This window comes from Pyricularia pennisetigena, chromosome 2, assembly GCF_004337985.1.
Source record: "Pyricularia pennisetigena strain Br36 chromosome 2, whole genome shotgun sequence".
Classification (NCBI taxonomy): Eukaryota; Fungi; Ascomycota; class Sordariomycetes; order Magnaporthales; family Pyriculariaceae; genus Pyricularia; species Pyricularia pennisetigena.
The window spans coordinates 3,216,109-3,238,390 of NC_043741.1; the positions used below are offsets into that span (position 1 = coordinate 3,216,109).

Sequence of the window (22,282 nt, forward strand, 5' to 3'; positions counted from 1 at the left end):
TTTTTTTTTTTTTTTTTTTTTTTTTTTTTTTTTTTTTTTGCCCTCTTCTTGTAACCACTGATAACTACCTCTGGTTTAATCATACAAGATCAAATCCCTCCCTGTATAGACGTCATAAGTGGCCAGAGGGTTCGATTTCCCTTGGCGGCAAAGAGACTGGTGCCGCGTGGAGGCCTTTTGCCCGTGTGGCGAAATCCAAATAAATCATTTGATCTGTTCGGTGGACTTCTATCATCCCAAAACGTGCAATACCATCGGCATACCCAGACAGATCTGGTGGGTCCATGACAGCAAAAGCCCAAGATGAGAACTTGCAGCAGCTTTCATGCGAGCCATCATCCACCACACACACACACACACACACTATGTAAGGACGATAGAGCTGGCTGCTAATAAAAAAAGAAATAAAAAATAAAAAAGCAAACAACAGACGAGCACTCGACATCTTGGTGTTTTGTATAAAGCCGAACAAACGACAAAAACCAAATGTTGCTGTTGCTCCCAGCCACAGTGTACGATAGACCTCTACAGCCAAGATTTCCCTATCTCGATCCCAGACACCCACAAATGCTTAATGCTGGCACATCCCGGACCCCCGATAAAAAAAAAAAGAGGACAAAAGGCACCTATGCAAAGCACTGAGACGTGGCAGGCGTCGCTCCCAAATCTCACGGCCCATGACATGTGATGGACCGGGGAACGCCAAGGTCATAGCGGGTATGTGCCTTTGTCCGTTTGCCAAATGCGAGGACCTCCTGTCTAGCTACAGTATGTAAGACCCGAAAAAGCTGCCAATTCGTACTATGCAATAGAGAAGAGAAGAAGGAAAAAAAAAAGAGTGATAGGATGACGATAAACTGGTATTTTCTCATCTTGATCTACCCCCCCTCCCCGTCCGACGTTTCATCATTTCGTTGGCCCCTCCTCATCTTTTCTTACTGTGTTGATCATATTGGATGAAAAGCGAAAGAGAGAAAAAGAAATGAAAGAAGAGGGAACCCTCGCCATAACCGAACGGTTTAGGGCCTGTGCGAGAAAAAAAAAAAAAAAAAAGAATACATGAGGTACTTTGCCATGACGTTTCAAAACTTAAAAAAAAACCCGCAGCCTTGGACATCATTTAATCCGTTTGGGCCCCTGCTTGCTTAAAAAAAGTGATCTTGTTACTTGTTACTTGTACAAGAGAGAGGGTGGGGGAAAATACTCCTATAGAGGCGAGGTGAAGCAAAAACCTTCTTAATCGCAAACCACATCCAAGAGAGGGTGACCACTCCTTCCCTCATCGAGCGGCAAAACATTAAATTCAAATAAACAAAAAAAAAAGGGGGGGGGGATAAAGGCGAAAACCCGATATAAAAAAAAAGCAGGGAAAAAAAGGTCAACGAAATGGCGGGCATTCGTTGGGGCAGTTTATTTCCCATAGTCATGGGCGTCGTCGCCGTCGCACTGGGCATAACACTGCTGGCTACGGGAAGCAAGGTCAGCAGCGCAAACGTCAACGATGCGTGGCTCATTGTATGTCAACAATTCCAAATAGCAGACCCGTCATCGGGAAGGGGGGCCAGGATCTCTTTTTTTTTCGAACGAAACTCTGAGGAAAAAAAAAAAAACTGACAATAAAAAAAAAATCACAGCTCAATATGACCAAGGCAGGGCAGAGCCAGATCGAGATAACACCGGCCAACAACGGCCCGGCCAGTGGCAATGCCGACCCCAACAGCGTCCAGGGCATCATCAACGGCCTCATCAACGGCATCTCCAACAACCTGACGGGCATGCTCAACGGCGCCGTCCAGGACCTCCAGGGCCAGCTCATCAGCAACGTGACTAGGTCGCTCAACGTCAAGGACGCTTATGTCATGTTTATCACTCGGCAGTGCGAGGGCGACTATGTGGACCGGCTCAACCCACGCTCCGAGATACGGATCACGGATTGCTATTCCTACGAGGACAAGAACAAAGGTCAGTTGGTTCACTGTTTATTTCCCACTGAGCTGGAAGGGGACCCTAGTATACAAAAAAGAAGTATCCATCCATTTGGAACGACAAGAGAGAAGCTAACATACAACCCCAAAAAAAAAAAAAAAAAAAAAACGGCCTCCGCCGAATCTCCACCAGCATCCCCAGCACCTTCACCGTGGCGACGGCCAACGTCACCGTGCCCCTGATCCAAGTCATGAGCACGACTCTGGGCCTGCTGGTCGACGTCATCACCATAGGCAGCCGCTTCATGACGGCGATGCTGGTGATCGGGACGATCGGGACGGGCGTGGCGGTGCTGGGCTCCTTTGTGTTCCTGGCGGCCGGGCGCACGCGGCCCGCCGTGGTGGCGTGGACGACGTCTGCGCTGCTGGGCTCGGCCGCCTTCTGGGTCCTGGCCATCGCGGGCACGGCCATCGCGTACGGCGGGTCGGGCGCCATGGACTCGGGCGGCGAGGCGCTCAACATGTCGGCGCGCACCACGAGCGCCTTCCTCGCCCTGGCCTGGCTGGCCGCCGTCTTCGCCGCCTTCGCCGCCCTGTTCTGGTGGGTCGTGTGGTTCGTCGAGTTCAGGCGCCACTCGTACAAGAAGCGCGCCCGCACCCCGAACCAGATCGGCAACTACAAGGGCATCTGGCAGGAGGTCAAGGACGACCACACCGTCACCGAGGCCGAGCCCGGCTCCAAGGAGGAGGCTGCCATCATGGGCACCGCGCAACCGTTGGCGTCGACGAGGTTTGTTTAAGGGATGTGATGTTGGGCGGGGGATGCCGAGGTTGTTTTTTTTTCTTTTTCTTGAATTTAGTCGTGGGCTAGTAGGGTTTGGTTTCGTTGCAGTTGCAGTTGCAGTATAATTTGATTGTTAATATAGTTTTCTGGTGACATCGTTAAAAAAGTATCCTTCTCTGGTTCCAGGTAGTAAATCTTAGTTGGCAAATATGGTTTTCTTTTCGGCAAAAGCACTTTTCCTCTCGGCTGGTCATGAAATATCAAAATAACAATGACTCACTATATTTTGAATTAGGCCGGCCCAAAACAAATGAAGGTACCATATGGGGAAACCCAGGCAGCAAAAAACAAACAAACATGGAATTGTACAGGGTATACATATATATTTCAGCGACCGACTACATTAGCCTTGTGCCGCTCCAGGCTTCTCAGGGTACGTAACGTGCAGCCTCTTTTGCAAAAACCCGTCAATCGCTCTCTTAATGTCATCAATCTTGGCGTTCCAAACGGCCTCATCATCCCCCATGTCGTTCGGAGGGACCGCCAATATCTCCGGCGCAAGACCTTTCTCGTCTTTTGAAAGCAACCTGCCAAGGTGCAGGATTTTCCCCTTGCCGTTGGGCGAGGCATCGCTTCCGTCTTTGGCCAAAATGGCGGACCGCAGCCTGTGCAGGTTGCTGTACTCACGATTCGTGAAGCACAGGAGGTAGTCGTAGTCCTTGAAGTGCGCCCGCTTGATGCCCGTCCGGCTCATTTGCGCAAACAACTTTTCGTATTTTGCCCTCGCCCCTCCGCCGCGCCGCCACTCTGCACCCGGGGTCCTTGCCGTCGTCTCGTCAAAGAGCGCGCGCAGCGCGGCCGTGTTTTTTTCGCCGTGGCCGTCTGTGAGGTCGAACCTGTACGACTCGCGAGCATAGCTGAGCCCTTCAATCTCGTCGAGGCAGTCCCCGCCGCGCTTGACAAAGAAGCCGGCCGAGGACACCTTTTTGATGCGGTTCGTGTACTGCTTGCCGGCACTCTGGCGCAGCCACGCGTCTATGAGTAGGAGGATCCCCTGGGCCACGAAGCTGCGGCCGATGTTGCTTGGGTCGACGAACAAGACCGAGTAGGTTCTATCGGTCGGCTTGGGTGATGGTGTTCGCGGTTTGGTCGGTGCCGACGGCGCGCTCAGTCTTCGCTTGTGGCTTTTGTTGTCCTCTGGCGGGAGAAGCTTGGTCTTGTCGAGCGGCTCAGGTGTTTTGGATCTGACTGGTGGCCTGCCCACTTTGATGGTGTCCTTCTGGTTGGCATCTGATGCTGGTTGGCTGCTGCTTTCCTTTCCAGATTCGGCCCTTTTGGCCTCGACCAGCTCCTTGGCCAGGAGCTTTTTGAACTGATTGATCATGTCAGTGGTCATGGCCTTGTCGGCAGCGTTCTTCTTCTCGGCATCCTTCCTCAGCTGGTCGATCTTGTCGCCCAAGCTCTTGATGTTCTTGTTAGCCTCTTCGAGCAGCTTGACCTGGATGAGCTGCAGGTACGTGTGTATGGCGATCTGGCGCTCCCGGATCCTGAGGATGAGCGCCTTGACCGTGTCGGCGCCGTCGCCAAACTTGTAGTAGGCGCTGGCGACGAAGCCAAACTTTGTGACGAGCGGCACGTCCCCGATCTGTCCCAGCCGCTTGGCCGCGAAGTCGGCAAAGATGCCCTTGATCTCGCCGCAGTCCCGCAGCGACGCGTGGATGGCGTCGGCCAGGTCCTGCCGGTCTCGGTCCGTCACGCTCCGGAGGGCCGCATCGCTCCTGCTTCCGGCTTGGGCCTGCAGGTGAGACAGCAGACTCTCGAGCGGCTTTGTGAGCTCGACCAGTTCCTTGTTCAGCTGCTTGATTTCCTCGGGCGCCTTTGTGATTTCCTTGTAGATGTCGATTGCACTTTTGACCAGCTCGAGGGCTGTCAGTACCTCTCCGACGCCGATGGACATTTTGGATTTGAATCAAAATGACTCGGAGTGGATCTTGCGTATTGGAGTCGACGGTTCGACCTTTCTTTTGAACATGCCGAGAGGGGCAACCTTGGATTTTTAGAAAGGACAGCCCTCGTTCTCTCTCTTTTCTCTCTCTCTCTCTATCTTTCTGGCTGCCTGCTGGCCTGTCGCGACACATTAAAAAAAATTAAAAAAAAATAGGACTGCGGCTGCGGCGGGCTGCGCCTCTCCAAACTGCCCCCCACCATCCCAGGCTCCCGATTCTTGTTCCGCTGCATGATCTGCTGCAGCATCATTGTGTGGTGGTGCTTGTGTTGTTAATTGTCAGCAGCGGGCCGCAGCCTCAATCTCACATAATCTCTTCCTGCTCGATTAGCCCCACGAGCAAAACATCTTTTTGTGTCTGGCGACTTGCTGTGTGGTTTGGTCCCCGAGCTCAGCCTGCCTGTAGTAGCTGCTGACGGGTTAGGTGACTCAAACGTGCCTGGTGCTAATTGGAAGAGGACCAGAGCGCGAGTGGGAACCGACTTTAGCCCCACCTTTGGCCAAGCAAGCCAATTTTTCCCGAGGTCGATCACCTTTTGACTTTCCACATCAAAGTTCTAAAGTGATGAGGATTATCTCCTCATAAAAAAAAGAAAAATAAAAAATAAAAATCTTACAATACCATATGCCTCTGATTTAATAGTTAGTCTAAACTGTTCTAATTCTATGATTTGAAAAGCAGACCTCCAACTCCCCTCTCAAACACTATCGGCCTTGCCCTCCTTGACGGCCGTCGCGGCGGCATCGTCGCGGCTCTTCTTGCGCCCAAACAGGTTGCGCATGTTCTCCGACACAATCTCCCTGGTGGGGCGCTCAAACAGCTGGTCGATCTCCTCGAGGGTCTTGTCCTTGGTCTCGGGCATGAAGATCAGCTGGTAGAACCAGCCGAGCACGGCGATGCCTCCGTAGAAGCCCAGCGTCAGGCCGGTGCGGGTCATGGCCTCCTGCATGGCCGAGAAGTTGTAGGTCACGACAAAGGACGCCAGGAACAGCAGGCCGGACGAGGTGGTCATGCCGTACGACCGCAGGTACGTCGGGTAGACCTCGGACGGCACCACCCAGGTCAGGCAGGCGTAGCAGCCAAAGAAGCCCATGTACAGCGCCAGGCCGACCAGGTAGCAGGCCGCCGCGCCGGTCGTGTTGGTGTCGATGGGGATGTGGTAGCTGGCGCCGATGATGACCAGCCCCACGAAGAAGCCCGGCAGCATCGTGTTGGCCCAGAACCGCCGCCCAAACTTCTCCATGTACAGGCACGCCGGGATGGTGCCGATGAGGAGCGACCCGCCGCCCACCAGGGACATGTACGTGGCCTTCTCGTCGTCGAAGCCGATCTGCTTCATCAGCACCGACATGTAGTACATGATGGCGTTGACTCCGGTCAGCTGGCCGAGCAGGATCATGATGTTGGCGTAGACGAGCGCGCGCCTGGCCCGCGGCACCGTGAAGAAGTCCATCCAGGGGAAGCGCTTGTTGCGCGCCGTCTCCGTCACGGCGTTTTGCTCGTCGAGCACCGACACCTTCATGATGAAGAACTCCTCGCGCGCCTCGGGCGTCTCGGTGCCGCGGATCCGCTTCCACACCTTGAAGGCCTCGAGCGTGCGGCGCTTGTGCATCAGGTAGCGCGGGCTCTCGGGCAGGAAGAGCATGCCGCCCCACATGATGGTCGAGAAGAGCAGCGAGCTGCCGAGGATCCAGCGCCAGTTGCCCTCGACGTGCAGGAAGATGGCCGCCACCGCGTAGCCGAGGACCTCGCCCAGCGCGATGTTGAGCTGGTATAGGGAGACGACGTTGCCGCGGATCCGACGCTCGGCCGTCTCGGCGACGTAGACGGGGACCGTGCCGCCTTCCAGACCGACGCCCATGCCGAGGATGACACGGGCGGCGACGATCATACCTGTTGGGTAGGAGCCAGAAAGGTTAGCAAGATATTTCTTTGTGTTGGCGGCAGCGGATACACAACAGAAGAAGAAGAAAAGTCCAACATACCAAAGTTCATAGCTCCAGCGCAAAGCGCAGCTCCAACAGTGTACAAAAAGCAAGAGATCATGATGGACATGCGACGACCAAATAGCTCATTGCAGGGACTCAAGATCAAGGCGCCGCCGACAGCACCCAGGGGCATGGCCGAGTTGACCAGACTGAGCTGGCGCGTGCTCAAGCCCAAGTCCTGGGGCAGGAACAGGTTGGCGCCCGAGATCAGGGACTGGTCCAGACCCGAAAGCATGCCTCCCATGGAGGCAAAGGCGATGATCATCCAGTTGAAGTACTTTGTGTTGCGGAACTGGAGGTCAAAGAAGCCGTTCCTCATCCCGCCCTCGGCCTCGAGCTCGCGCTCCAGACTCGATATCAAGCTGTTCATCTCGCCGTCGCCGCCGTTGCGGGCGAACTCGAGCGCCTCCTTTTCGTTGAGCGGCTTGTCTGCCGCCCCGCCGCTCCTGGTCTCTACGTGGTCTCCCTCGATTGTTGGGCCCTTGGCCTTGTCCCCGGAGCTGGGGCGGGCGGGTTGTATATCGGCCATGGTTGTTTTGGTTTGTGCTGTGAAGGATACTGATGTTTTTTTTTCTTCTTGTTATTGTTATTCTGGCGTCCGTTGAAATAACAAGGATTGGCCGATGAGGGCTTGGAAGGAAGGCCGTCGGGGGAGATGGAAAACGGCAGACGGGGTCAGGACTCGAGACCTTGGAGAGGTGAAAGGTTTACCGAAATTTACGTGACATGATCGGAACGGGTGCTTGAGGCTCTTTATGATAATAGGAGACCCAGCGTTGTGGATCAAAGCCAAGTAGTGCGGGCCGCCCTTGGCACACGGCTTTGGGAGACCATCCCTGCAGGTAATCATAGATGATGGTCATTTTTTCCCATGTCATTTCATTACCGTTACTTGGGAGCCATTGGGACTTGGGGGCAGAACTTTTTTTTTTTTTTTTTCCCAGTTTAGAGGGTCCATAACATTACTAGTGATCCTTGTTGGTTCGTCAGTCAAGGTGGCCAAGTGTGTGGGTATGGGTTGTTTTCTTCTTTCTTGCTACCTACGTAGGAGCTGTTGAAGACTTTTTTTTTTTTTTTTTTTTTTTTTTTTTTTCGCTCTGTATTGCACGATGTCATCTGATTCTTTTTCGGTCCCCGCCTACGTAATGTTGGTACTGTAACAGGCAGGTTTCGTAACCAAAAGTCATCCACAATCCCCCATAAACCCCAGAAGAAGCATCTCGGAGTGATGTCGGCGGTACTTTGTTGTCAGAACCGGAGATACAACCCGGGGAAGTCGACTCGGCTCCAGGATTTCCGCACGCGGGTCTATGGTTAAGTTGGCGTTCCCCGGTACCTGTTCCTCTTCATAGATTGTGGTCATAGGTTTGAACATAGTCACAAAGTATGCGGGGGGTGTGGCATCTGTTGATCTGTGACTATCGCTACTCGAATTAGAGTGTATTGCCTGCAAACCCTTTTTCCGCACAAAGGTACACACACGCAGATCAGGGCAACTTTTTTTTTTTTCTTTAGTTGCCCCATGAAACCAAAACCAGGCTGTCCCTGAAATACATCTGGAGCGAACCACCCACTCACTGTTCAGCTGACCCGTCTCTCCGTGGGTAGGAAAATCAGGTATGACGACATGGCCCCATCCAGTCGAGCGCTGCTTGACTCGTTTGGCGTGCAAGGGGTCCCGCAACACGAGGATAACACGCCGAGCATACGGCCGGCCGTCAACGTCAGACCACGAAACGAGGGCGGTAAAGGGAACCCATTCCGCGGGAGTTACTCGACTGTTTTGGATTTTTGCTCTCCATGGATCGATTGATCACTCGGAAGGCTTTTCTTTTTGTTGGAGTTGTGGTTCTTGACGAATCGGCATTTGTTAGCCGTCGAAAGATTCATCAGCAGTGGCGACCAGCTATCTAATGCATGACTACTGTAGGTAGGTAACTAACTGAACTACGGGTGCAGGTCGCGTTGGGAGTCGCGATTCGCGCATGTTGAACATGAACATAGAATTTTTCTTTTTATTTTCTGGCCATTTTCATTCGTCCATTTTCGCGACGGGATTTTGCAATCTACCACTTACTGTATAGCATCTACCATTGCAACAGAGGAGGTGGTAACCACGCCCATGGTCTGTCTGTAGGTATCTGCACTGCTACTTTGGTTCCGCCTTGTCCGATTTGAATTGTTATCGGGATTAATAAACACCCGATGCCATCTATGTTGTTGCCATAGATGCAAGCTTTTAGGAAAATGCGGGGAATAGCGTGGTAGTTCCTATAGCCTCTTTACAGTCAGTCCCTTGCATATGATTCGAGTTGGCCCATTTCTCTATCGTCGATGTTTTTTTATTTCCCGACCTCCACAGTCCGACAGGGTCTGTTTCTCTTACCTACCCACGCCGACTTATCGTGATATTTACACGTAGAACCAGACTAGAGGAAAAACAAAAAAGGTGGTCTATTGTTGCCCATCTGTTCCCAAAGTGATTAACCATTTCGCGTCCCGAGCTTGAATCTTCATTTAGCCACTCCATGGTATCTCCGAAGACCAAAACTGACCTCGGCAGAGCCCTGGCGGATCGAGCACGAGTGACACCACCGAGGAAACATAAACAGACAAAGTCTTCAGTGGCGGCGTCAAAACAACGGCATCACGATCTGTACCAAGAGGGAACCGATCTTCATGTGTCATCACTTCACAGTTTACACTGACAAACTGTGTTCTACGGTAAACAGTCAAAGGGCACCAAGATGGACAGTCCATTCAAATGGGTACAAGCTGAATTTTGTTTGCTTATACCAAGGCAACTGATTCGCCGATCAGTGCCTGATCCCAGTGTCTGCTCCAAGCAGTCATCGCTCCCCCTCGATGATTTATGGGGTGGTTGGTGATGTGATATACATACATACAATAGAAATACATCTATCAAGTTTCCCCTTTCTCTAGCTTCTCCCATTCATGTGCTGTTGTTGTTGTTGATTATGTCCGTCGCCTTTACCATACTCGGTTTCTTATATGTATCCTTTGGTCCCCCTACACCGTAAAGGGCCTGATGCCGCCAATCAGATAAACTATACTCCAGTACTGTAGTGCCGAAATCTTGTCATGGCCGCCTTGATACTCGAGTAACCACGAGAGAGGTCTTTTTCTTCAAATCCTCTACAGCACGATCCAGTCCTCATCGACAACCAGATCCTGCTCGCCCTCGACAAAAGGCACGGGGGCCAGCGAAGCGAGCGTGAGGCAGCGGCTCTGCCACTCCTTGACAAAGTCCTCCATCTCGGCCAGCTTGGCCTGGAACTTGTGCTCGTACTCGGCCTTGAGCCTGAGGTAGCAGGCGCCGTGGAGCTCGACCTGGTCCAGCGGACGGCCGGCGGGCGTGGGCACGACGTGGTCCGTGGCCTCGGTCATGACCTTGTCTTCGATGCCGGCAAAGGCAGTCGCGGCGGCCGCCTTGAGCGCGGCCATGTCGTCGTCCAAGGTGCGCATCTCGCCCGCGGCGCGCTCCTAGCGGCGCCGGAGGGTGGTGCCGTCGTGGCGGAAGCCGAGGGCCAAGCCGCCGTAGAGCTTGGCGGTGGTGAGCACCACGGCCTGGGCGATCAGGACGGACTCGAGGAACAGCACGTTGTGCATCTGCAGGAACTCGCGGCCCTTGCCGTACTCGCGGTGCGCGATGGACGCGAGGATGCGCGGGTTGGTGCGCCAGGTGTCGATGAAGGCGATGGCGGCGGTGCGCAGCTGTCCCGGCGGGATCTGGTACGTCGTCATCCGGAAGGCCTTGACCAGGTTCCTGATCATGAAAGGCTCATTCCTGATGACGTCGTTGTTGTACCTGCGGGGCATTCTCTCCCGCACCTAGACGTGGTGGCGATTGCGGTTAATATCTCTCTCTTTTTTTTCATTCTCTCACTTTGGTTTCATTTTACATTTCTTGCGTGTTGGCAAAGAACGCGTTAGACGCGCCAAACAAATATAGAGTGAGTGATACTTACGACAAAGTCAGCCCAGGCCTCGTTCACGTCTTTATCCTCGACATCCATGTAGAACTCGCTGCCGTCATGCTCGTACATGAGCTGCCAGAGACGCGGAGGAGGTCCATTGCGGTCCTGGTCGCGACGGATCTGGTTGACCATGTCTTGAGCGCTCAGATGCTCCATGATGGCGGATATGAATTTTTGTTGTCGGAAAGTGATAAAGAAAGACAAAGAGTTTGTTTTGTTGATGACAAAAAGCAGTCAAGTCGAGTAGTCTGTGATACAGTGATGAAGTTGAGTTGTTGTTGAAGAGGGAAAAGTTGTAAAGAAAAAAGAAGTCGTGTGGGTTTGGTCTCGAGCATCAACTTTTCCAGCAGCTGTTGGTCAATCCTGATTATCAAAAAGAAAAACAGTGGATCCAAGTTGCAAACTCGACTGATCATTGGTAGCATGTTGGCCTGTTTACACGTTCTCCCTCCAACGCCCTTCTGCTTTGCTTTGATATCTCCCCCTCCTCCCTCATCCCTACAAACCCTCACTTTTTCTTTGCTTTAGAAGACTGATAATCTGTCTCTGGTACAGTCAGTCTGACAAGATGGTCACTGCGGCTTTGCGTAAGTCTGTCCAAGTGATAAATAAATGAACTCTGCCGGTAGTGAATGTGTAAACATGAGGGCTGGCGTGACGCGGTTCGGTCTCCCCGACGCGTGCTTCCCACACCCCTCGCATCTTTTCTCACCTCCAAACCAATATAGCATCCGGGCGACTTCTATTCAAAGAATTACCAGTGCCGTAAGCCAAGCCTCGGGAATCCAACACGTATTTAGAAGTTACCGAATTTGGTCTTGTAGATTCAGCCTAATATGCCCCGATACAACTGCCGAACACACCGGCATCTTTGCTGCCGAGCCATGCATCTATGGCCATCTTATATACGACACAATATCATCGTTCTCCGCCTTGCAAAGAAATTACTTGAAAAAAAAAACACAAATGAGGCTTCCAAACTGGTTCAACAATCATCCAAGTCTGGCATCTACTAACCATCTCGCACGAACTACCTTTTGTACCGCACCATGCCATCACCGACTCTTCTCATCCTCCTCCTCTTCCTCTCCTCTCCCATCCCCATCACAGCCTCATTCAACTGGGACATCACATATCACGGCATCGTGTCGGGCTGGCGCTGGGAAAAGCCCTGGCCGCACGACGACTCGTCCCTGATGCAGTTCGACGAGCTCTGCCGCGCCTCGGCCGCCTTCCCAGCGCAGCAGTACAAGTTCTCCGACCTCGACGCCGACCCCGCCGTCAGGCCCTACGGCCCCGCCATCCGCGACCTCGCCACCGGCCGCGTCTACCCGGGCAGCTGGGACGGCGTCAACGTCAAGGGCCCGCAGCGCGACGTGCTGCTGGTCGACTGGGCGCGCGTCCCGCGTCTGGCGAGGGGCTGGATACAGGCCCAGCTCGAGACCGAGGACGGCCGCAGCAGGCACTTCTTCAGGGTTGTGAGCAAGAAGGTCGAGAAGAAGGCCGGTGGTGGTGGTGGTGGTGGTAGCAGCGGCGTCGTCGTCGTCGTCGAGGAGGAGGGCATAGTGGACTTTTCCGAGAGTCTGGCAGGATCGAAGGACGAGGACAAGGTTTTGATCACGGCGCCGGGGGAGCTATATCAGTTCCTGCCTTTGTGGGTGGCGGAGGGAAGCAAATGTGAAGGTAAACATCTTTCTTTGCCAAAACCAAAACCAAGAAAAAAAAAAGCAAGCAAAACAACCCCCCTCCCCCCTCAAATTATAGCGCCAGTCAAACTAACGCCAACATTTCACGGGCCGCGTAGACACATTCAAAGACCTGACCAACTACGTCGCCACAAGAGCAAAAGACACGTGCGTCATCGCCTGGCCGACAGATCACAGCCGACCGCTGCTCGAGCAGGGCAGCAAGGACATCAACTTCACCATCGAGGCGCGGCTGGTCAGGGAGACCGAGGATGGGCGCGCCGCCCGCATCTTTTGGGAGAAGCACCACCAGAACATGCAGCGGCTGCATCGCAAGATTGACCGCGAGGAGAGGGCCGCGAGCAGAAAGGGGGTGGAGAGGGATAGGGAGGCACCTCACGATGAGCTCTAATCTGTCTCGAGTCTGACTGGGAGGGATCCAGGGATTGATACCGGAAGTTCAAGGAGAGCGAGAAAACTGGCGTACTTGGAGACTATCCTAATGGTGGGCTTGGAAAGGTGAATAAAGGCGTGAATCCCGGCCCTGAAAGTACATTCTTGACATCAAAATAGTCACCGCTTGCCCTATAAAGCCCCTCGCTTCATATACCGACACAATCTCCCTGCATTTTGTGCTGGTAAAGCCACCAGGATAGATCCGCCAAGGGCTCCTACTTGAGAAGACAACACAGCTCCTAGCATCAGATTGCGGTAGTAATCCGAACTTGTCCAGAACAGAGAAACAGCTGATGGCCATGCACAATCTAGGATCACTGCAGGTAGCAAAAGGCCTGGCATGTGCGTCTATAGTCTCCAAGAGCTTCCAAGCTTTCCGTGGTCGGCACAGTACTCAGAAGCAACTGTCGCCAAACCCTCCTAGTCCTCCTGACTTACAAACTGATAAAAAAAAAAAAAAAAAAAGCCTTTAGGCCTGCCATAAGGGGAGGGTACGCCAAGGCAGAGGCCACGAAACTTGAAAGACTGGGAAAGTAACCACATGGGGCTGTCTGTTTTTATGACCGTGGCGTGTATGCATGACCGCCCAAGTCCATTTGTTATGTCACAGCTAGTAAAATTAAGAGCTCACGTATCAAGTGTATTTATATAGCGTGTTTCTACAAACAAGAATCAATCAATATAGAACATCTGTCGCATTGTCGCCAAGAATATTACTTTCCGAGCAGACCTTCCACCACCACCTCCTCGAAAACCAATCAAAACCCAACACCTCCCTGCCATGTTAAATATGTTTGTTTCTTTTTGTATGCCAATTGCCCAAGCCTAGTGCAAAACCTGGGATAAGAGCCCGTTGTCCTTGCCCTAACGCCCAAAAGGGATACCGATGCAGTGTCTTAAAAGACTTGAATCCATACATTACGTCCACACCAAAACCCAACGATCCCAATGAGCAAACCAGAGAAAATAGACGTCATCAGTAAAGAAATACGTCTCAAAAAAGGAAACAAAGAAAACAAAAAGCAGAAAAAAAACCAAAATCAAACCCCAATTTCTGTGACGTACTAAACATTCGTGTTGTTGTTACCTAGTACAATGCCTCTGGCATATGCAGGACAAGAAAAAAAAAAAAAAAAAAAAAAAAAAAAAAGGGAAAAAAGAAAAAGAAAAAGAAATTGCCCACTGTAAAAAAGTGGGCAACTTGAGAGCAAGATTATCATAGTGTTTCCCCATTCTAATGCTCGCCTGCTATGCTTGCTAGTAGAAGGGTCATGACATAGCTCCGGTCCCTCGCACACGACGAGAATACATGCCAGTCAATACTCATGAGGGTATATATAAAATTATCATAAGGGCATGTTATGCATTCTGCGCAAAACAAAGCAGCTGGTATTACACAGCTTGCTTCGCTTCGCCCTGCAAACTCCCGCTGCGCTTTGTCGACCTCGCCACCCGACCCGGTGCCGAAGCCGCAGAGAACACCGGCAGTCCGCCCTCGGCCCCAGAGTGTGTCCGCTGCTGCAGGCGCGCGACCCATTCCAGCACAGTCTCGTAGCAGAGTACGAATTGACGGATGGTTTGTACCATGCTGAGACGCTGGCCTCGAAACTCTTCCACCGTGGCCGCGATCAGGTCGATGCTGTCGTCGTCCATCCAAGCGGTATCCAGCCCGACCATAGAGCCGGCCTCTGACGCGCTTTTCGTCGGCGAGTGCTGCAACTGTTGCTCGTCAGATGATGAAGAGTACGAGTAGCCTGTGCCCTCATCGCTACCGCTGAAACAGCCGCCTCCCGACTCCCTGGTTTCGGCGATGCTTGGAAATGGAAACTTGGGTGGTGAGGAGAATAAGGGCGAATCTGTGAATGATGCTCGCGTGGGGCTGACGCTGACGCTATCCCGCCGAAGACTACGGTCTTTCTCCTCTGCAGCAATGCCCGCCATTGACACGTCTCCATCCATGTCCCGTTGCTCGAGTTTGCGCTTAACCCCCTCTCGTCGGACTCTCTTTTCACGGGCGGCTGCTGCTGCACTGAGTCTGCGGGCTGCCCGCTGCCGTTGCCTCTTAAGCATATCTACCACACTATCCACTGTGCAGAAAGTACCCGTTCTGCCACAGCCGGCAGAACAATGTACCAGCATGGGCCGCGCATCCGGGTCCATAAGGGGCTCATCCTGCCATGAATTGGTCTTGCCAAATTTACTAGCATTCGATCCAACTAGATCGCGGCTGCCACTATTCTGAGACGACAATCTGCTGGCACCACGCTCAGAGCTGGCTATCGCAGAGTTCACATCCACCGGGTATGCGGCAAGTTGCATTGAGTTTGCGAGTTCCACAAGTGCAAGCAGATGGCTGGGTTGTGCCGGGGCGCCAAAGTCTGGCCACGATGAGTAGTGAAGGTGCGTGATCTCACGAATTGGAGCAAAGGGATGCGCAGCATGACTGAGAGCAAACTTGCGAACAACCACAATCGGCACATCTTGTGGAGATTGGGCCTGGGTCTTGAAGAAGCTCTCGTTGTCGGGCTTGAGTGGGTTGGTGGTGGTGGTATTGGCACGCCGACGGCTCTCGGTGACAGTCTGCTTCTGTGTGTTTTGTGGCCCAGGGGTGCTCGCATTCTGGCTTTTGGGCGTTGGGCTGCTGTTGTCCGAAGTGGATTGGGCTTTATCAATATCAAGAGAAACCTTTTTCTCGCCCAGTGAGCGAAGCTTGAGCGGCCCAAACTCCCTGTCCCGCCAATATGGATGGCACTTGAGATGTCCCCCCTCATGCTCCGCTGTGAGCATAACGATGACTCGCACATCTTGATCCCATATCATCGACCAGAAGTCCTAGTGACAAAACAGAAATGTCAGTGACGCTTGTCAAACCAAGTCTTCTTTTTTTTTTTTTTCTTCGGTAGAGTAGTCTCGAGGACTTCTACACAGACAAGCACATTGCACAAACCTCGAAAGTAGCAGGTAGCGGTCCCTGGCTGGCAATATACTTCTTGTGACTCCTGGTCGCTTTGATATGGCTGGCATTGATGTAGTCGCTCTCGCCCTGCTGTCGGCCATCTAACCTCACTCGAGAATGCTCAAACGGGAAAATATTATTATACCGATTCTTGTCTCCTTTCTCAATGCCCGAGATTTCGACAGTACTCGAACCAGGCGTGAGGGACGACGTGTTGGATTTGTACGCCGTGTAGGCTTTCCGCATCCGCGCTTGCTCCTTCTTCTCAATAGTGAGGAACCGGTCGGAAACTTGCTTTCCATGGTCGGCCTTTTCAGCGACCTGACTAAGCCAGGCAGGCAGGCCTTTATTATTCAGATTGGAAGGCACGGAGATATCCATCTGCCCGACACCATCGGCAAGGTCCATATTCTGGCGAATGTTGCTGAAGAAAGGATTGGGCACCGCGTCAGTGCCGGTCGGCAGCATAACACCACCAATCACGGGGGCGACAGATGGCCTTTCGCCATCGTCGCCCGACTTGAGCGTCAAGCTTGGTTTTCCGGCCCGTTCACCTCCGTGACGTCGATCAATCAGCTGCGGATATGCCGCCGCGAATGCATTAAATCCGCCGCGCAGGATGCAGGCTTTACCATTATATCCAGCAGCGGTAAACTTTTTCAACATGTTGATGCAGGATGTCGCATCGCGCGTATTGGCTGAGTGAGCATCATATACCACCAGAAACTTGGTCTCTTGCCAACACGCAAACTTATCCTGGTGCTCGTCCGTCTGAAACGTCTGTCGAAGCTTCTGTAAATCAAAAGTTGCCCGTTTCAAGAGCGTCGTTGGGATACAAAGGTTGAGGGCACCCTCAATTCGCGAGGTCTGGTACAGCGTAGAGACCCTCAAATCCAGCAATAACAAGTCATCGGGTGACGAATCTTGAATTATGCTCTTAAGCTCGGACGGGTGAATCATGGCAGGTGAAGATGAATCGGCGGCAGGATTCGGCAGAGTACCGGCCCTCACTGGTCTGCTCTGTGGCGCCGGAGTCGGTGGGTCGAGCTTACCCTGCGGTATAGACAGTCGCGGGTGTCGATCCTCGACGGCCGACAAAGATGTTCTGTGATCCGTATTGGACTCGACCAGACCCGGAGACTCGAAGAAAGATGTCTGACGAGGTGACGGCGGATTGATGGGAACATCTTCCGAATTCCTCTTTGAGTCCTCGGACACGTAAGCGGAATCATGTAGGTTGCTAGCGTCCATGTCGATGTCCATGCGGCTTGCTGACGGTTGGTATCCGCCGACAGAGGATGACTTTGTCGGTAGAGAAGGTCGCGGTGGCTGTGGTTGTTGTCGCCCCTGTTGCTCAAGGGCTGCTACTGAGGGAGCCACTGTCGTTCCAGGTGCGCGCATTGGAGAGGCCGTTCCAATAGACATGTTGCTACCGTGCGTGTGCCATCTAGGAACACGCGGTCGTCTAGCCCCCGATAACGAGGTGTCGTTGTCTGTATCGGTCTTTGATGGCCAGGCTCCGCCAACGCCAAAGTGAGAAGTAGCCAGGTTGAATCCTGAGGCGCCCCGGTTCGCGTCTGCCTGCCTCCTGAAAGCCTCAAACTCGGGGTTGGCGTCCAGTGGAAGCTGCTTGGGGATGGCGGCTGCAAACGACTTGACCGATGACGTAGCCGGACTCCAGTTCTCACGGGGGAGCATCGATGTGTCTCTTGGGTCTGGAGTTGGCTCGACAACTAGGGCGAAGTAATTTGGACTCGGAGTCCGGGCCTGTGATGTATCATGGCTGACTTGGGGCGTAGTCAAGCGGTGGCCGGCGGTGTTCGACGGTGAGAGTTTGGGAGGATAGGGCTGGCCCACTGAGCAGGCGAAGTAGGGTGACTGCACGGTCGGGGTGGTGGAGGGCTTGGTCGAACGGAAGGCCGATGCATTGCCCTGCCCCGGGGTAGAGCCAGGTCTCGAAGAGGTCTTCATGCTGTAGTGGACCGTGCGGTCACTATTCCTGGGTGGCTGCGGCTGTTCTGGAGGCATATCGTCCCGGGGAGTTCGGTTCGCGGCGACTCGACGACAGGTGATAGACCATCCAGCGCGTGCTTCTTTGGTGCTCATGAGTCCGACATCGTGATGACGGGTAACCAAGTAAGATTAGGATGTCTAGAGGAACAAGACAAAGTCTTTAGCTAACGATCTCGTGTGGCCAATTGGCTCGCCACAAGTACCTGTATGTAAGGATCCCTAGGCTCAAGATGTGCGCGCATTCGCGTGCATGTTTGCCCAAGGCGGCGACACTAATGTTTCCAGGGGAGGGCACAAAAAAAGGGAAAAAAGGGCAAAATAAAAAGAAACGAAAGGTACTAAAAAGACTAAAGTACCAAGTTCGAAAAACGGTTCAAGAGATGCCAGAAAGGAGTACTCAAGAACACCAAGGGGCAAGGTAACCAGGCTAGTTTCGCCGGGAGGGGATTAGTGCGAACATTAGTTGTGGTGATCGTCGGGGGTTTGATGGCAGTTTGGGGAGGGCGAGCTGAAAGACGGGATTGGAGACACGAACGAATGGCAGATGGCGAACGGCTGGTAGTGGTGTATGTACTAAGTACCTAGGTACTGGTGGGAAATCAAAAATGAGGTAGTTGGTGGAGCAAGCTGACAGGGATCGGCGCCTTGGGACGGAAAGAATACCTGTGGGCAAAGAATCTTGACGTATGCACACGTACTTACCTCCGCTCGTGCAACTCAAATATTTATCGTGTAAATTCTCAGTGAGTGCTCCACGAGGAACAGCCAAGCAAAATTGTAATGGCCAGAGGATGGACTGAATAAATAAAAGGAGGTATGGTAAGGTGCTAGTCAACCAAAAGCAACCGTACCGAATCGGGTCGGAGTAGTGAGTGATGGGGTGGTAGTAATTCAGTAATGTGTACCTTACCAAGTGTACAGTACCGACAATATTAGCGGTGTGGTTTTTGGAAAATCGCTGCTGAACAAGGTCTGGTCCTTATAATATGAATGCTGGGTAAGGGGGCGGAATTGACTTTATTTGCCTTTTTACTCGCGATGTCGTCACTGGCGGGCTCCGCCGTCATAGGCTCACCATGGATGTGGTTACAAAAGGCACAAACTTTGGGCGAAACAACCATTTTGCGGCCAGGGTGTGTACAGCATAACCCATTTAAACCTCATAAACCCAATGGATACATATTCAACCGCCTCCACCGGAAAAAAAAAAAGTTTCCTTGCCATCAGCCTTGAGGATGGGCAACTGTTCGAGTAAGTTCGACCATGCCACGGAATTTGGCGAGACGAGAAAGCGCAGTTTGATGAGAAAAATGCGACAATGAGGGGGTGCAAAGAATACAACACTGCCGGAGGACAAGCTGGGAACGAGTGACGTGCAGCCGATGCAACTCGAGGACTTTGGCCACTGCGACCTCTACGATCCCCCTTTTCATTCTGTGGGCAATAAGCGGGGCAATGTCGAGAGAATAAGTGCATAACGTCATAGCCGCGATATAAATGGGTCGAGGTGGGTCATACACCCAGGGCACAGAGACGGCCAGGTCCCGCAGAGCAAAGTACCTATACTTGGGCAGGTACAGTCAAAGTCCCTCTAGCATTGGATAGCAAAGCATGTGCGCAACTTAATCGGCGAAAACATACATTCTGTGTCTACTGTACAGTAATCCTATTAAGCCGAGATAAGGTACGGTATATTATTTATTTGTGTACATAGAAGAATGTTTGCTATGAAACATCCTTTTAGTAAGAAGAATACCTATTCCCACCTGCAACATATCGGTAGCGATTTCTAGAACAAGGCGCGCATATAATGTCTACGGGGTCGTTCGATATAACTATGTCGTCCGAAGTTCTATAGGGGACTTGGTTATTTGCCGATTGGCGCTACTACGACATGGATGGGGGGGCGATTTTCTTTTGATTATTCATTAAGCTGAGATCTGGTGACGGCTTCAGGGAAAGGCTAGAAACTTCAAGAACGTCCCAATTTACCAATACAGGAATAGAGACTAAATATATGCCGTATGTAATACAAATAATACACTACAAGGGCAATATGCCGTAACCATCAAGTTGTGGGAGATGAGACGCAGGGTCTTCAAACAAGTTGGCAGTTGAGGCAGTGTCTGGCTTGACTCGAGCACAACCGTCATTCCTGTTTCGTGCGCACATCTTCGTTACCAGGTATCTGACCATTAGCTCACGAACCTTGCTAACTAGAGATCACGCGTCCTATAAGAAAAAAAAAAAAAAAAAGAGAAAAGAGAAGAAAAATAGCATCTTTTAGTTCATTTTTTTTGTCTCACAATAGGTACGGCGGAAAAAGCTGCCCAGCCCTTACTTAACTTTATTCGTCCGTAATTACATTTTGCAAGAACAGAATAGAAGCAAGCTGCTTTGGGGACCTAAATTGACGGTGCCTTGCATGTACTCGGTGCCTCGTGGGCTGCTGCAGGTATGCCATGCCACAGAAGAACTTCTTACCCTAGGCCGGCCAAGCCAGCCTATTTACTTCTATTTATCGATCATCGACCAAGGAACCTGGCAGACGAGGCGCACGCCTTGGAAACGGATGGCGCGTCCTCCCGACCTTGCATTGCTTGCGGCCGCGTATTGTAATGAGACTATGCAGGTAAATCAGGGTCCTCAGTTGCTTCCACCTGACCGATTACTACGGAGCATGTGCTTATTATGGAAATGGGGGGCCAAGAGAGTCCAGGTACAATGCAGTACATTACACTCTGCGATCTCACATTCAGTCATTCTCGCCCAATCCATCGAGAGATCCGCCATCCTCCCGGAATTCAAATTCCGACCAAAGTACCAGCATGCTTGTGCCACCTGGTCTAGAACTTTTGTTCCATCCATCCAAACTGGGCCAAGCTGTGAATGATGGATGCCCTTAATAGTGTTTGCTACCACCTGAGTTGGGCAAATTTATCTTGATCGCCTTAACCCGAAAAGGGCGGTGAGCTTCTTGTTGATCGAGGTGGTGTCTCCGTAGTAGGGTCCGTCAAAAAGCTGCCTAGCTTGGTCGATCTTGATTAGGTTCTACACCGTAATAGTCCACACGACTGCCTAGGTGCGTGCAATATCGGCGTTTTAAGACCAACCTGGCACGCCGTACCTGATGTTCAATCCTGTCGAGGGCCAGATCATAGTGGCGCGCCTCTGAATGGATTATCCCAGCAACTTTAACTATGACAAATCGCCATACTGTACTGTACTGTAGTTCGATAGCCTCAGTGCCTCCACCCACCCAAAAATCCCGTCTGCATTGAGCGGTGAAGCACAAGGCAGGCGGCAAGCCCAATCAACAAATCAGCATGGCACAGACCCCACTGGACAAACAGGACCCCGCGGCGGCTTGGCAGGTATGCACGCGGTAGCGCTATAACAGTGTACGCCAAGGCATCTTGATCTTGGATGCAAGCCAAACGCACGCGCCAGCACGGTCAGGCATTCCAGGAACGACGCCCTGCGTGTCCTGGTCGGCGTAAGATGGTGGTGAAACAACTGACCTTTGGGCGCTTGGCTCAAAGGACGTGGTAAAACCGTGCCCTCTATCTCCGGTACATGTCCGGAGGGTTAAGTCCTGAAGTTGGATCTGGCGTCAATCAAGCCTCACCAACTGGCCATTAAACAACCAGTCCCATCCCAGCTCACCAGTGCTGCAACTCTATCCCTGTACATGAGGACAGCGGTTGAACAGAACACAGAAATGTTTGTACACCAAGAACAGCTTTGTGAATTTACTTGACCCTAGGTACTTAGGTACACAGGTAGGGTACTAATGTTCGTAGACCCCAGCCAGTCAAGTCATCAGCCAAGTCAGCCAATGGTTTCAATTTAGGTAGAATTGTTGAGTTCTTTTGATCTTTCTCTGGTTGCGGATCCTAAATCCGGCCCGGGAACGGTATTGTTTGATTCTCGGCATTATAAAGAACATATTGACAAACGGATTGTTTCGTTTTCGCAAGCTCATCCGACCACAACATTTCGCTTTTGACATGCCTCAACGTATACCAGCTGACAGAATGACGCAGTCGGGTCTATTGTAAATAGCAACGACATGCATCCACCCGAGGCAATGCCGATATTTGCTAGTTTCTAAGAGAACAGCTGCTACATAGCATAGGGATAAACATATCTACCTCTGTCAGTGATTCCCTTGTACGGCTTTCGTATGCGTGAAGGTCGCGAGGTCTACAGGCGGATTTTGGGCCGTTGAACTTACAGAACTCACCAATATCGAGCTAAGAATTTCCTACCTTGTCTCAACCTTGACAAAGTAATCCCGAAAATAGACTATGAAAGACATCTGAACGCTCTGGTGTCCTAAGATCCGGTGCCATCCGTTGTAGTTTGACATCTCTGTGGTCGTTAACCAACCACCTGTGTGCTACCTCCAGCAGTATTACGCCAACCTTGTGCGAACTTCCGCCATGTTTCACCCAAATATTGGGGGGGG

General features: G+C 52.1%; 6 protein-coding genes across 6 annotated transcripts; 2 read left to right on the plus strand and 4 right to left on the minus strand.

The window, feature by feature from the left end:
* Nucleotides 1-1,386: 1,386 nt before the first annotated feature.
* On the plus strand, nt 1,387-2,725 carry PpBr36_00883 (uncharacterized protein; the record flags this gene model as incomplete). The annotated part of the gene is made up of 3 exons (XM_029888072.1): nt 1,387-1,515; nt 1,635-1,966; nt 2,119-2,725. The coding sequence occupies 3 exons, from the start codon at nt 1,387-1,389 to the stop codon at nt 2,723-2,725; spliced, it is 1,068 nt and encodes a 355-aa protein (XP_029751890.1).
* Nucleotides 2,726-3,112: 387 nt separating this feature from the next.
* On the minus strand, nt 3,113-4,666 carry PpBr36_00884 (uncharacterized protein; the record flags this gene model as incomplete). Its single annotated transcript, XM_029888073.1, has 1 exon — nt 3,113-4,666. One exon carries the CDS (start codon nt 4,664-4,666, stop codon nt 3,113-3,115), a length of 1,554 nt encoding a protein of 517 aa, XP_029751887.1.
* Nucleotides 4,667-5,412: 746 nt separating this feature from the next.
* PpBr36_00885 (uncharacterized protein) lies at nt 5,413-7,232 on the minus strand (the record flags this gene model as incomplete). Its single annotated transcript, XM_029888074.1, has 2 exons — nt 5,413-6,608; nt 6,701-7,232. The coding sequence occupies 2 exons, from the start codon at nt 7,230-7,232 to the stop codon at nt 5,413-5,415; spliced, it is 1,728 nt and encodes a 575-aa protein (XP_029751888.1).
* Nucleotides 7,233-9,859: 2,627 nt separating this feature from the next.
* Nucleotides 9,860-10,857, minus strand: PpBr36_00886 (uncharacterized protein; the record flags this gene model as incomplete). The annotated part of the gene is made up of 3 exons (XM_029888075.1): nt 9,860-10,207; nt 10,286-10,555; nt 10,693-10,857. 3 exons carry the CDS (start codon nt 10,855-10,857, stop codon nt 9,860-9,862), a joined length of 783 nt encoding a protein of 260 aa, XP_029751885.1.
* Nucleotides 10,858-11,750: 893 nt separating this feature from the next.
* On the plus strand, nt 11,751-12,798 carry PpBr36_00887 (uncharacterized protein; the record flags this gene model as incomplete). The annotated part of the gene is made up of 2 exons (XM_029888076.1): nt 11,751-12,384; nt 12,506-12,798. 2 exons carry the CDS (start codon nt 11,751-11,753, stop codon nt 12,796-12,798), a joined length of 927 nt encoding a protein of 308 aa, XP_029751886.1.
* A 1,436-nt stretch (nt 12,799-14,234) lies between these two features.
* On the minus strand, nt 14,235-17,826 carry PpBr36_00888 (uncharacterized protein; the record flags this gene model as incomplete). The annotated part of the gene is made up of 2 exons (XM_029888077.1): nt 14,235-15,674; nt 15,790-17,826. The coding sequence occupies 2 exons, from the start codon at nt 17,824-17,826 to the stop codon at nt 14,235-14,237; spliced, it is 3,477 nt and encodes a 1,158-aa protein (XP_029751893.1).
* Between the last annotated feature and the right edge of the window lie 4,456 nt (nt 17,827-22,282).